The sequence below is a fragment of the Ambystoma mexicanum genome, chromosome 2q (genome assembly GCF_040938575.1).
Source record: "Ambystoma mexicanum isolate Mex_15411 chromosome 2q, UKY_AmexF1_1, whole genome shotgun sequence".
Lineage (NCBI taxonomy): Eukaryota > Metazoa > Chordata > Amphibia > Caudata > Ambystomatidae > Ambystoma > Ambystoma mexicanum.
Genome location: NC_090924.1, coordinates 1,453,966,332 through 1,453,982,035, shown reverse-complemented (window position 1 = coordinate 1,453,982,035; position 15,704 = coordinate 1,453,966,332). Strand labels below are relative to the sequence as shown.

Below are 15,704 nucleotides of genomic sequence, written 5' to 3'. Positions count from 1 at the left end.
TCCTATATAACCTTCAACATTTCATATGCCTATTCCATCACACCCTACTCAATTACAAATGTGTTTCCTTATTAAACAGCCAAGTCGGCTTGTCAACTAGTCTACACGTGTTTCAGTTGGTTATGTGGGCTTCTGTTGTAGCCCTCTCTTTGTCCAAACTTCTTCAAGGCGATTGTGGGGCTCCAATAACGCCTCACCCTCAGAAATATGGAGTGGGAGATGTCCTCTCAAAACACTAAAATACAAACAGTCCACCCTCATTACCAGATGGCTCCAACCAACCTCATTATTTATACATCAAAAACACATATCAAGCGTGCGTATGATTCTTTGATAATCAGACAGATCCACACTCACCTCCAATATTATGTCATGGGGGTAGTATAAATCATGGAAAAAAATTCTCAGCGCTCCAGCGGGTAAACCCGTTCACAGCAGAGCCTGTTCAACAAAGGAAGAGGGTGAGAAAAAACTGCCTCTCCTATTCATGCTTAGGAGCAATTCATAGTATTGCATTCTATTTAGCACCCTTCCATAATTTAGACACAACTTTTGAACTTACTTCCACTCTATAGGCAAAACTTGCCTGGTTTCCCAGTCGCCCACTGTATGTATATCCGTGGCGCTGGTGTCCAGAGCCAATGCGTAGTGATTACTTCTATGTTCTGACCAATTACGCATATTTTCAACTATAGGCAAGATCAAACACATGATTGTGGGATTAGCCATTGTCCTCACTGTTCGCTCCAGTGAACTTCTTAACTGGTGCCCATTATATCTCGCATCTGAAAGCCCCACTGAACTCAACTCACATGGGGCACTCCTTTCCTCATTTCTAATTTTGCAAATCCTATCCTTTGATATTATTTATTACTTAAACCATGTACTATCACATGTCCCTGTTCCTGTCTGCATTGAGGAATTATTTGTGCACATCCTAGCTGCACACCTATCATGACCCGCTCAGAAATGGGCCATTATTGTCTTTCAATATTTCATTTGTTTCCTGGAACAAAGACCATACCGTTTCCCTATGTATGTATATATTTAGTCATACCCAATGGTACATATCCTCTGGCCAGCTCAGGCAGATCAAAATATCATTCATTTGGCTAGCCTGTTGCATGTCAGCTGCTTGAGGCTGCTGATTATATGTTTGGTGCTGCCCTTGTGGATACCCTTGGTTCTGATATCCTTGACCCTGTTACGGATAGTCTAGTCCTTGGGGTCCTTGGGCCCTTGGCCCTGGTGCTTTGATCCGTAGTTAAAACCCACTACAGACCAGCTCCTGTATTCCCTTGCAAAATGCCCCCACCTTAAACAAACCCATGCCCTCTGGGTCAAAAACCTCCTCTGCTGACTCCTCGAAATCCCTCTCTTCCTCACTGCAGCCCTCCTTGTTGTCTCCGTCCCTCTGTCCTTGCCCTCCTTCAGCTCAGAGCATGGCAATAGTAGTGCTCATGACTTGTTGGGAACTCTCTGTCTCCTCTACCCATACAAGCGTTGGCATAGGTACCTGAATGGCAACCTTTGCCAGTTTCTTTGCTATCAATTTTGCTTCCTCTGCCTGACGCCTCTGAGCTGGTTCCCTCTCCCGTTCTTTAATCCTTTTACAATGATGCACTATTATGCTCTGTATTTCCAGCCATCCCTTTGCCTCAACACCCACAATTGTATCTAAGGCCTTATGCATTTCCTTTGGCAATCCTCTCTTAACAATGGAATTGAAGAACGTGGTTGAATGATCCCACGGTCCTTACGTCTCAGCCCTCCACATCTCTTGCAATTTAAGAATGAATTTTGCTGGATCCTCATCATCCCCTATTGTACACTGGATCAGGGACTGTAAATCAGGGGTATCTGTGAAAGCCCTCCGTCCCGCACTTGTGCTCTGATTTATTGAAACGATGCTACATCATGCTGATCATCCCCCAGGGTATACCCGGATATCCAGCTTTAACCCACACGTCCCCAGCCTGGTCCTCAATTATAACAACCATCAAGCTCTTATGATCCCCTATTGCCGAGGTCACTCCTGCTGTTTCCTTTTCAAGTTTGTACATCCACTTACTTGCCCCTGCGGTGAACTGTGGGAGGGCCTTAGTTAAATTATTCTTATCCATCTTGGGCCAGGGCACATACTGTATTCTCCCGCCCCCTTATGTATCAGGGGCATCTGTATCTTTACCCCACTTCTCATACCCTTCTTCAACCTCCCCTTTTTCTTACTGTTCCCATCTGACCAGTCCTATTCCTCAACCTACCTCTGGCCCCGTGCCTATTGCTTGGGGGTTACTCTCAGCCGCCCTTCACCCCTTTCTTCATCTTCATCCTGGTCTTCAGAGAACGGGTCACTGCCAACCCCCCTCATCATTTCCAACCACTGTATCCAATCAGAAATATGTCCACTTACCCCCACCTCCTTCCTTTTGAACACATACATTTTGTATTTATTCTAAACAACAAATCTCCTGCTTCCATTCTACTAATCCATCTTCCAGCCTCTATGTCCCTCATTGCTCTTGAGGATTCTTGTATCTTGTTCAATTCTGTTAACAAACTCACCAACCTGTTTTCAAACTATCTTGACCTGCCACATGCACTTTCTATCTTTATGTCTATGCGCTTCTTCTCCGTTCCCTGGATTTTCTGTGTCTTTGAAATTATGCCAGAGATGTAAAATGTCCTTCTGTTCTGTAGCTGCTTCCCCTTATACTTAGCTGCTAAAAATGTGGAAATGTGGTCCAAGATGCTCTTGTAGTGTGAGCCCTGCCCTGGCCATGGGCGGGGCATCCCTCACTTCCTGTCTCTGCAATCCACTGCTTATGATATTTCTCCACCATGTCACAATAGAGTGGCAGGGCCTTATACATATGTTCTATTGGTGTCGACCCCCCATTCTAGTGTTATCTATCTCTCATTGAAATCGCAAAGTCCGACTAACGCACCACGCACGCTGCCGCTTGCTTGTAACAGGAAAAGAAAATCAACCCACACCCTTTTCTGTCCCCTTCCTTGCACACATACACCACTCCACGAAACCATCCAATGCCACACCACACCGTGATGTACACAATTACTGCCCCTTCTAGGGGCTGTTCTTTATCCAATGAAACACGACTATAATGCAATAAAATAACAAGCTAAAATAACAACCACTACTAATTCCAGGCCTATTATGAGACCACAAGTTTTATTTATATACTCTTTTAAATAATATACTGTCTTATGGTACCACCTTCTCTTCCCTTCCGAGAAGGGGCTCCCTGCCTTACCTTTGCCTTACCTTATAATGCCTTACCAAAATACTCTCTTCCTAGTACAACCTAGTACAACTCCTAGTACAACTTTTAACAACAAATAATCATAAACTCACCCATGTCACATCAACAACCTCACTCTCCACATGCTCACACCTCCCACACTTCCCCATACATCTGTCCCCTACTTGTTATCACTTAGAAGAGTCTACTCACATGTGCGTGCTCACCCGAACTCGTCCGTCTCCCCAGAGCTGTGTCCCGCTTCAAAGAGAAGAGAGGACTTCTCTTTCAATAGCTCCTGCTAAACCACTCATAACACGTGTTTATTCGGGACCGGTCGCTGTAGGTGGGCACGGCTCCTTCTGGAGAAGCGACCTGGAAGCCTCTGCAAATACGGGGGGCACTGGGATCACATTGGGGTCACCAATTGAAGGCAAGTCCGTGAACGCTTACACCAGAGAGAATACAACCCACTAGGGAGGAAAGGCCCAAGTCGATCCTGTAAGGATAACAAGTTTTAATCTCGCACGCAGATGAGAGCAACAGCAAATAACTCTGCTGCTAAGAACGTTCTTCCGAAAAGTAGTACCAGCAGACTCTTATTAAAAAAAACATCGGCTGGTTGGTGTGAGCCTATAAAGGATTTGCCTGCCCCACAAGAGATGCCAGGACATTGAATGCAGCCCAATCCGTCTGTTTTCCGTCACGTGGGTGCAGCGGTGATCTTCTTCTAATGCTGAAGGTCAAAGAACAAATTCATTATACTCCTACCATACAACTACTTTGTCACTCATACTGTGCACTTGACAGGCCTTAAGAGGGAACAATGGAGGTTCTGGGGAACTCTAACCTTCACACACATATTTCACTCACTCCCTTCCGTGCCATTGGGCTCCAAGGTCTCCACCCTAATTTTGAACCATGCAAATGATATGATTGTCGCTTCAATAATGTGCCCTGTCCATCCTCTTTGAATATTTAAGGACTTGTTACTTTGGGGTTGGCTGTCAAGGGGCACCTGGTGCCATGGAATCCAGGGATTTCAAGGTTTAGTCAGTTATTTGGGCTATAACTCGTGGTCGCCTGGGGAAGGGCCAGGTCATGCTTTGGCCGGTGTAAGATAACATGCACACCAGGTGCCTGTCTGTGATCGTGGCCTTGTAGAGCACATTTTTCTCAAACATCTTTGCAACACTCTCAGAACCATGAATAGGTGTTGTGATGATTGGGGGTGTGGGCTGTCCTCATGGGAGCTTGGGCATGGCTGGAGATTTATCTTGTCTCGCAATTTGGACCTAGTGCATGCAATACTGCATTTGCTGCACAGGCCTTCCCTTCTTCCTATGGCTACTCATATCTATGCAAAAAGAGCAATGCTGCTCACGCCCTATGCTGTACTATGTGGCTAGACTATATTTGGTTATATTGGAGTGGGGTATTTTATGCTGCAAGGTGTTCTTCTCACCATCCCCCCTCCCATCTGGCCCATCATAGTGCTTCAAATGCATCTCGCCTCACTCTAAAGTGCCTAGGGGTGGGGCAGGGCTGCCCCCTTTCCAATAGATGCACCAGCACATACCTTGATGATATAATCATTGATATACCACCTGGGAGGATCTCTTACAACAGTTGCAGCTGGTTACTCCACTCTCTGAGAAGAATGCACAAGCACACACCTTGATGATATAATAATTGGTAGCCCCACCTAAGAAGTTCCCATTCAACAGATGTAAGTAGTTTGCTCCACTATTAATTAATGTATTGGGTATTTATAATGCACCTATGCTCAAGTGTTTCGAGGCACAATAAGACATGAGGGTGGGGAACAGGGACAAACAAAACAAAAACAACAAAAAACAAACTATTCCACTAGGTTCATCCTCATGACATCATCTATGACATACTTGAGCTACACAATTCAGTTGATCAAACCTTGATTTACAAAGTGTGCCAGAGCTACAGAAAGATCTCTTGGTTTCCAATGACATCTGTTTCTAGTTGACGACCTTTCTGAAGGTTATATTTTTCAGGTGCTTTCTGAAGAGTGGGTACTTTGCTTGTGGGCACTGGTTTGGATGGAGAGCATTAGGGAATGGTGGGCTTTGATCTTTGATGGACCTGCCTCTCTCTGCATGGAAGATAGTTACAGGATCTTATATGAGTGACAGAGCTGAGGTCTCATGGAAAATAAGGAGTGTGGGACCAGCTTCTGATATAATCTGTTTCTTAGAGAGGGCTTCTAGTTCCCTTCTCATCTGCACAGGGAACACATGGACAATGTATAATGAGCATTTTGATTAACAATGATTTGCTGGTAAGGTAGCTCTATTTTAAGTGCTTGCCTTAGATATCTGTGTTCAGCCTGTAGGAGTGTCAAGTCAGACATTCGTCCTTTTGTGGGTGATACATTGAGTACTGTATATATCCATGACCCCTCTTGATAAAGCATTTAGAAGCAGGACGGATCTATAAAGAAGATATGTTAAGGAATTACACTATTTTCAGATTTGATTAGTAGTTGCAACTCTATTTCTTGGGAAGGCCATGTCAGTGATTCTACGGAACTTTTGAGGGGCAATGGTTCAATGTGTGGTCCCTGGGCCATCTCTCAGCAAATAGATCAGGATTGGATTCTCCTGGGGTGTGAGGGCCATTCCAATGAGGGTAGAACAGTTGTAAGGCTTGTGGGCCTTTCCAAAGCTCAGAAAGATTACGTGGTGACTTCAAGGTTAGGAGGCATCATTTTGATTCTCAAAAGAACAATAACGAGGTGCATGGAGCACTTGTGACCCACAAGGCAATACCATGATTATCTGGACAACTCGGAGATATGATCTTGGATTTCAAGAGTCATGGATGGGAGACATTTGAAACTGGAGGTAATAACTGGGAATCGTACTATTTTATTTTTGGTTAATAAATGTTCACTGTAAGCAGGATGATAAATGCTTTGGGCCTCATTTTAAAGTGAGTTATGAGTGATCTGGAGTGTATTTTGTCTCTGTCTCTTTATTGAGATGTGGGCCATTTTGCACACCACTTTCTGCACGGACTGAAATCTCTGTTCCGCTCCGTCCAGAAAATATGCAAGCCTGTAACATTGATGGCAGCAGCAAGTCTTGAATCCCTATGGATTCCACCAGTTCTTCCACCTGTAAGACGCATGTGCAATTGATTGATAGCGATTTGTGTTAATGCCCAATGCCGTGCATGCACATGCCAGCCCGCATTACCTCTTCTCTTACATTAGGAGTGTAAAAAGCTACTGGAACTCGGGATGGCGCAAATTCCTGTGCCTTTTTCTTAACACATGCACAAAACAATCAAAACAAAAAGGAGAGTACAAAGTTCATGCAAGTGTTAGCAGCTGCTGTCGATCCAGCTAATTAAGCTGTCATTTAAAATAACCCCGTTCATATGTTGCTATGTTGGCTGCTCAAAAATAACAAAAAAGGAATCACATTTGTAATGAAAAAGTAGCCTTGTCGAATGATGCTCTGTTCTTAATAGGGTGCTTGGTCATTAATTAGTTGGGTCATATCAAAAAGAACTTGCAGTGGTCTCAAGTCTTTGTGTGTTTCTCCATTAGGTACTGTTTGGTGTTCCGCTCAGGCCGCAGGATAATGACGTAGCACTTGGGGAAGAAGATACATCCCAGGAGTCCAGCACTGGAAGTCAGAATGGCGAAGATCTCCACGGCCACCATGTCCCTACCCTTGGTGCTCAGGTAGGCTGGGATGAAGGAGATCCAGACACTGCAGAACACTAGCATGCTGAAGGTGATAAGCTGGGCCTCGTTAAAACTATCCGGTAACTTTCTAGCTATGGAGGCAACAACAAAGCTCAGAAGAGACAAAAATCCCATATAACCAACCACAGAATAGAACCCAATGACGGAGCCTTCGTTGCATTGTAAGATCATTTTACCAGTCTCTGATTTGGTGTCAATGTCTGGGAACGGGGCAGCGTGAATGAGCCACATGGTGCAGATCAACACCTGCACCAGCGTGCAGAGAAGCAGCAGACAGCTCGACACTCGGGTGCCCACCCACTTCCTGAACTTGCTGCCGGGCTTTGTTGCTTTAAAGGCGATGATGAGGGTGATGGTCTTTCCAAGAACAGAAGATACAGCAATTGTGAAGATGATGCTGAAGGAGGTTTGTTGGAGAAGGCAAGATGTCTTTGAAGGGCGTCCAATAAACAGAAGAGAGCAGAGGAAGCACAGCATGAGGGAGAGGAGGAGGGTGTAGCTGAGATCCCGGTTATTGGCTTTAACGAGAGGGGTTTTGCGGTATTTAATAAATATTCCCAGCACACCAGCAGTGAGGAGAGAGAAGAAACTTGCAATGGAAGATAAGACCACACCCAGAGGATCATCATAGGCCAGAAACTCTGTGATTCGTGGAATGCAGGTATCTCGTCTCTCATTGGACCACTGGTCTCGTGGGCACGTTATACAGTTTTCCATATCTACATAGAAAATAATATAGTTCAGTGTCACACAAGCTTATTACAAGAAAGAGTAAGGTAAACAGGAAGAGAACAAGTGCTGAAATAGAAAAAAATAAGATATTCTGTGACAGTCTGTCAATCTTGACTTCTCTGAAACGTTTAGACTTGGAGTCTACTCACTGATTTTAAATATGTGTATATAGAAAGTGGGCAAAGAACGGAAAGAACGGTGGTAGTAAAACTGTTGCCACTGTTCTTTCCGGACCGGCTGATTAAGAGTCCTGCAGGCGGGAGGTGTCACTCCCGCCAGGTCTGACCTGGCGGGTTTAACACCACCCGCCTGCAGGCGGACATTGAAACACCGGCTCTGTCATAGACGGAACCAGTGTTTCCATTGTCCCCATCCCCATGGAGTCCTATGAAGCTCCATGGGAATGAGGACGTACACAATTCTGCCTCTGGAATTCCCAGGTCACCGGGGTCGTAATGCTCCGGTGATTCTGGGAATCACGGAGGCGGAATGGTAATGCAGGTCTGGCGGTAACCTGCAGTTTTTCCGGCTCGGTTACCACCGGACTCGTAATGAGGCCCAGTGTCTGATTACAACGTGCTCAGAACAATGAGACAGAACCACTTTACTATTATACCTGACTCCAGCTTGCTCAGAGTTACGCAAGAGAACCACACTATTATTATACCTGATGCCAGCATGCTCAGAGGTGGACGAAAGAACCAGGTTACTATTATACCTAACTCCAGCATGCTCAGAACCACGACAGAGAACCTGTCACTATTATACCTGACTCCAGCATGCTGAGAGATGCAAGAGAGAACCACGTTAATAGTAAACCTAACTCCAGCATGTATTTGTATTAATATACCTGATTCCAGCATGCTCAGAGCCACAAGGGAGAATTATGTTACTATTATATCTGAATCCAGCATGCTCAGAGCCACGAGAGAGAACCATGTTACCATTATGCCTAACACCAGCATGCTCAGAGCTACAAGAGAGTTCAAGGTTACTATTATACCCGACTCCAGCATGCTCAGAGCCACAAGAGAAAATCGTGTTACTAGTATACCTGAATTCATCATGCTCAGGGCCACAAGAGAGAACCATGTTACAATTATATCTGACTCTAGCATGCTCAGAGCCACAAGAGAGAGCCAGGTTACTATTATACCCTACTCCAGCATGCTCAGAGCCACAAGAGAGAACAAGGTTACTATTATACCTGACTCCAGCAGGCTCAGAGCCACAAGAGAGAACAAGGTTACTATTATACTGGACTCATCATGCTCAGAGCTACAAGAGAGATCAAGGTTACTATTATACCTGACTCCAGCATGCTCAGAGCCACAAGAGAGAACCATGTTACAATTATATCTGACTCTAGCATGCTCAGAGCTACAAGAGAGAACCAGGTTACTATTATACCTGACTCCAGCATGCTCAGAGCCACAATAGAGAACCACGTTATGATTATACCCGACTCCAGCATGCTCAGAGCCACAAGAGAGAACCAGGTTACTATTATACCTGACACCAGCATGCTCAGAGCCACAAGAGAGAACCACGTTATGATTATACCCGACTCCAGCATGCTCAGAGCCACAAGAGAGAACCACGTTATGATTATACCCGACTCCAGCATGCTCAGAGCCACAAGAGAGAACCAGGTTACTATTATACCCGACTCCAGCATGCTCAGAGCCACAAGAGAGAACCAGGTTACTATTATACCTGACTCCAGCATGCTCAGAGCCACAAGAGAGAACCACGTTAATAGTAAACCTAACTCCAGCATGCTCAGAGTCACGAGAAAGAACATTTATATTATTATACCTGATTCCAGAATGCTCAGAGCCACAAGGGAGAATTATGTTACTATTATATCTGAATCCAGCATGCTCAGAGCCACGAGAGAGAACCATGTTACCATTATTCCTAACACCAGCATGCACAGAGCCACAAGAGAGAACAAGGTTACTATTATACTGGACTCAGCATGCTCAGAGCTACAAGAGAGATCAAGGTTACTATTATACCTGACTCCAGCATGCTCAGAGCCACAAGAGAGAACCATGTTACAATTATATCTGACTCTAGCATGATCAGAGCTACAAGAGAGAACCAGGTTACTATTATACCTGACTCCAGCATGCTCAGAGCCACAAGAGAGAACCACGTTATGATTATACCCGACTCCAGCATGCTCAGAGCCACAAGAGAGAACCAGGTTACTATTATACCTGACTCCAGCATGCTCAGAGCCACAAGAGAGAACCACGTTATGATTATACCCGACTCCAGCATGCTCAGAGCCACAAGAGAGAACCAGGTTACTATTATACCTGACTCCAGCATGCTCAGAGCCACAAGAGAGAACCACGCCCCCTAGATGTTCATGGAGCGACCTCTGATGAGCAGTTTTAAAGTGTGTGCTCTGACTTTTAATATTTGTAGGGGCCTGACCCAGTCATTTTTGACTTAGTGAACTTCAAATTCCTCCTTAAAAAGGTGATTTCTCTTATTTATGGCTCTCGTTTTCATTTATTTAATGGCTCTTCTAAATGTGCAAGAGTTGGTTGTTATTTGCTAGCAGCTGGCTATACAGTGAGCTCACGGGTGCTTTATATTGGACTGCTGCGTGAGTAAGGTATTGTGATTATGCCCTAAAAGCGACACCTACACCACACATTTGCGTCAACCTTATTGTTATCTATAGACCTCTTGCTGATATGCCTGACTTCAACAAGGAACTTTTAAATCTTCTTAGTGAGTTAAGTGGCCCAAACTGTTCCACTCTCCTTGTTGGGGATTTCAACCGGTGGTTCACAAATAACCATGACAAGGAAGGTGTTGCCTTGGTAGCTGGTTTGAACAGCCTTGATTACACGATTGCCAACAGTGATCCGACCTCAGCGAAAGGCAACACTCTCGACTGGGTCGTGATCAGATATCTAACAGTCCGGATAACTAATACTATGCCTTGTATCTGGTCAGACCACTGCATAACTGACTTACTCAGTTTTATGACCCCCATTCCAAAGTCAAAAATCCCCTAAGAAGGGTTTCTATTTGCAACTATAACAAAGTGCACTCTTCTACCCTACAGGAATGTATGAATACCCTCATGGCTTCCAGTCAGATCGCTGATTCCCCAAAAACCCGAGCTAACGTATTCCATTCCACACTTAGCTGCTTGATAAACAGACTCCCACCTATAAGGACCAAAACCATTAGGGATAATATAAACCACCATAAATGGTTTACTGCAGACCTCTGTTTATTGACAAAAAAGGAAAGGAAACGCGGAGTCTACATGGCTTTTGCAACCGTCTGAAATAAACAAGAATAAATGGAAAGATCTGGAATAAATCTATAAATCCTCAATCATGGATGCCAAAAAGATTTTTTTTAATTGCCAGATATCTGAGACAAATAATAACCCGAGAAGTTTTTGGAAATTCTTAAATCCCTGGATAAGCCAGAAGCTTTACTACCCGACTTTATGCCCTCTAACCAAGATTGCATAAGGGCCCAACTGGCTTTCGAAGCCAAAGTGTCAAAAGCCCAGGAAAGGATTAAGAACGACTGGACTAAGGAACCCCCTGATTTACCTCCTATGCCTCAGCTAGTTACGGAAGAACAATCCAGCTTCTCACTCTTTGCTGTTACACCTCAGAGATGGTTACAATTCTGGCCAATATACAGCCTTCTTTGTGCCCAGGAAACACAAACCCCCCTAAATTAGCGCTTGCGAACAAGGAAATATTTGCTCTTTTCCTTGCTCGCTTTGTCAACTCTTGCTTTAATTAGAAGCTGGTGCTGACCTCCAGCCAGGTGGTTACAGTCAGTCCTCTTGTGAAGGAACCCGGTCTAAATCCTAACGACTCCAAGAACTTAATACCTATTACGAACTGTAACTTCCTGTTAAAAATGCTAGATAAGACTATGACTATCCAATATCAAGCTTTTGTGGAAAACCCAGGGATTTTACACCCAAGACAGTCTGGTTTCAGACCTTTCAACAGTACCAAAATGGCTCTTATTGATTTACAGTCCCACATGCTTGACATCGCTGACAAAGGAAATGCTGACCTTTTGGTCCTTTTGGACCTGTCGGCCGCTTTCGATCTCTTGGATCATGGTCGCCTCTTCTCCACTCTTAGAACCGTCTGCCAATGCTGTGAAGGCTCTATTACTTTTTACGAACTATGCTAATGACACCCAGCTAGTTCTGGAATTATCTGGAGTCTACGAGTCAAACTCAACATGCCTCAGACTTAACTATGTCCAGATTGAGTCATGGATGAAACATCATGGGATGTGCCTAAATGGCCGCAAGACTGCGCTCTTGATCTTCAGTCTCCCTCACACTAGAGGCAGGTTGCAACGTGATTACCAGTCCTTCGTGATCCACGACTGTAAATTCTTAGGGTCCTATCTGAACTGCTCTTTTAGTGCAGATACCTGTGTTAGCCAGATCTCCAGATCCTGCTCATACCATCTTGGCTTAGGAATATTCACACATTTCTTTTAGAGACCAACTGCGCATCCATTCAGCACTGGTCTGCCCCACCGGGACACCGGGACATCCCCCGGTGGGCCTCAGGCCTGTAGGGCCTCTTCTTGAGCGGATGTATACACTTCATTAAGAACATTGCATTGATTTTGCCTCGGCTCCGCCTGGGTGGTTTGCCTTGAATTGGCTGCCACCACAGTGCGACCGAGGCAGGCACTGTAATTATTTTTCTTCCCAGCAACTGGGCTGGGCCCCCCCTACGCCTGTGCACGAGGGCCTCCTGGGCCGGGCACCAGAGGAACTGCAAGTGCCCCTGGCCCCCTGCTGCAGCTCAGGCTGCGACACGTGCACTCTGCACACATTGTCACTGGCAGCTCAGGCCAGCGCAGAGGTCAGCAGGGCCGACTGCAGGGAGCTGGGCTGGCCCGGGCTGCATGAGGCCTAATAGCAACTTGCAAGACGCAAGTCAAGAAGATCGAGTTTCAGGTAAACTGCAAGACGCTTCAGGCTCTGGCTGTGTGCACAAACCGGCCCCCAGGGCCTCACACTGTCACTTTCTCGCTCTGCCCCCTCTTTCTCTCTGCACCCCCACTCCCTGCCTCTCCCGCTCTTTTTCTCACTCTGTCTCTCTCCCTCTCTACGGTTCCATCTCTCTTTGACTCGCACTGTCTTGCGCTTTCCCTTGTCTTGTGTGCTTCTCCCAAAATGTCGCCACTATGTTCCCCTGCGCCGCTGCCAAATGTTTTGTTTAAAACCTGAAGATTTTACCATTCTTGTCCCTCCCCCACCCCGTGTGTCCAGAGCTCAAATTTCACACGAGGTCTGCCTGAGCCCTGCGCTCCCCCGCAGCACCCCTTCTGCTCTCCCTTAGGCTGTCCACCATAGGCGTTACTATAACCCCAGGTCTTTTGATTGTAGCCATTCCCCGCTCTGGCACTGTGTGGTGCTCGGCTGCTGCCGCTGCGGATGCTCCAGAAGCACGAGTGGCTGAGGAGGGGATGAGGGAATGCTCGCCGCCTTGCATTGCTGTGAAGGCTGATGCTGCGGGTGGAATCAAGGGCTGTGGCAGCAACATGCCAGTGCATGTGCACGCAACACGGGATGCTAAGGGACACTAAGGGTGCTGGAGCCTCCTCCACATGCTCAGAGGCCTCTAAAAGCAAAGACAGGACTGTATTATGTGCTCGGCCAATGACGGCAACTATGGACTAGGACCTTCATTGTATGTAGTTGTCTAGAGGCAGCCACAAGCAACAATAATCCAAGGTCTGAGGTACACGCTATGTACCAAGCAGAAGGGAAACGAAACATGCTTTCAAAAGCATTACTCACAACGCTCTCTTACTTAGACAACTCCAATGGCTTCTTAAAATGGTCTGCTGGAAGGGAGCTTTCGGCAGGAGGAGCTGGGGTCCCTCTAATGCTTCTGTCAGGAGGTGTGCCCCAAGTCTTTGCTAATCCCCATCACATGCCCGCTTCACGTCCGATGCCCCAGCTGTGACATAGTGCTACGGATCTACGTGAAAACACTGGATAAAACAACCAGTCAGAAAAGACTGAGGTTTTTTGGTCGAATTGCACAAAGAAATTGGGGGTTGTGCACTTTTTTATAATAAAACGGGGCAGGAGAAGACACCTCCAGCCACACTAGTTCCCCCTACCTTCATTTATACTCTTCCCCCACCCCCATCGATTTCAAAAACAAATTTGATCAAAATACCTCGATCTTTTCGGCCTCGTTATTGTCCCATTCGTTCTTATGGGGGATAACCAGTGTTACAGTAGCTTCCTGAAGCGGATGCTTGCACGGCGGTTACGTTTTATCAGTTACAAGTCCCAGAGTGGATGTCTGCCCCAGTTTATGGGGTACTTTTGGTGTGGTTTTAATGTTTTTTGGGGGATCCGTGTTATTTTTGTTTCCAGTGGTGCTGGAACAATTTTCTGAGGGAAAAATGGAGTGATGGCCTGGGCATATGATGGCAGTGCCTCACAAAAGCCTATCTAATATCTCAAGCCAAAACTGTTGGCTTTGTATTTGCTTGTTTTTAAAAGGTCTTCAGTCCATGGAAGACATATGCATCAAGTGGCTTCGGGCATACTTGGTTTAGGCATTTGTATTACACCAGTAGTCATTTACAGCTGGAAGTAAGCAATGAACTCTCAGCAGACTGCTTACAAAGAACCCTGGCAACATAATGGTGGCTGGTAATGCTTAATAGAGCGAGCGCAAAGAGACCGCAGGAGGATGTGTTTTGGGCAGAGGGGGCCAGGTACAGGATGGGAATTGCCATAGGGGTTACTTGGTGCATGGGCAGTCAATGGGTGGATAAATAACCAAGCAACACCCACAAGCTGTGCCCCTGCTCACATGCCATCTCCCGCCTACCTGTGCTCTAATGCATTCTTTTCGGCTTATAGGTGGCCCTTACCTAACTGACCAAGCTAAAAAATGCAAAATGGAATCCACTGGTGGATTTTCAAAGCACATCTTCCAAATACATAGTTACAATGGCACATAGTACAAGTGACCCCCGACTTACACTCTCATTCTGAGTATAGGGAAAAGTGTCAAAAGTAGAGTAAATATTGGAATCCCCTAGAAATGTCATGTGTGCGATTTTATAGCATGGAGCCATGTTGCGACGTGGGATGCCATCAGCTCAGCCGGCATTCAGACATGTGACCTGCAGCTTAAATATACATCTCCACAGTTGGCAGAAAAAGCAACCCAACCATTTCACCAAGATTGGAACCTATCACACCGAAATCCTCATGCTCTGCCCCAGGTGCTTTACTCAGCTTAGATATACTTTACAACACGCAAATGCTTCTGAAAGGTTAGGCTGGGGCAGTGTCAGTAGCATATGAATGATGCCTAACACATGACTGGTCTATCCAAGACCGAGCGTTGCCTTAAAAGCCTACCCTATATAGAAACCATGGGAACAGGGTGGGGACTCTGGAAGGTTGGGAGGGTTTGGCCTAGGGGTGGACTGGCCTATAGGGAACTCTGGAGATTTTCCGCTAGGCCTCTGCACCCTGGGCCTCTTTTGTGGGGTATTTCCAAATGTTCTCATAGGAAAAGGGTTGGGTTTGCTGAATATGTGTAATATGGGGCCACTTTGAACATTATTTCCAGGGCCTCTTTTGGCTTCCAGTCCACCCCTGCATCCATTGCACGTGCTACTATTCTTTCACGTTTGGATTACTGCAATGACGTGCTACTTGGCATCTGTAAGAAAAATCTGCCTGAATTGCAGTTTTGCCAGAAGGATGCTGTGCACATTATTAAAGGAAAATCTAGGAAAGATCACATCCCTAGTAGCCGGAAGTCTATTCACTGGCTGCCTGTCCCCGCACATATAGAATTTAAAGCGGCCCTTCTCATCCACAGATGCCTCTACGGACATGCCCTGGTATACCTTAAGAACATGGTGACTCCTCACCTTCCGGTAAG

At 45.9% G+C, this 15,704-nt stretch overlaps 1 protein-coding gene across 1 annotated transcript in view; it reads right to left on the bottom strand.

Moving 5' to 3' along the window:
* Window positions 1-6,825: 6,825 nt before the first annotated feature.
* LOC138568880 (vomeronasal type-2 receptor 26-like) overlaps window positions 6,826-15,704 on the bottom strand; it is a 178,572-nt gene continuing 169,693 nt past the window's right edge. Inside the window, exon 6 of the mRNA XM_069646662.1 lies at window positions 6,826-7,733. Coding sequence (XP_069502763.1) covers window positions 6,826-7,733 — 908 coding nt within the window. The remainder of the gene's footprint in view (window positions 7,734-15,704) is intronic.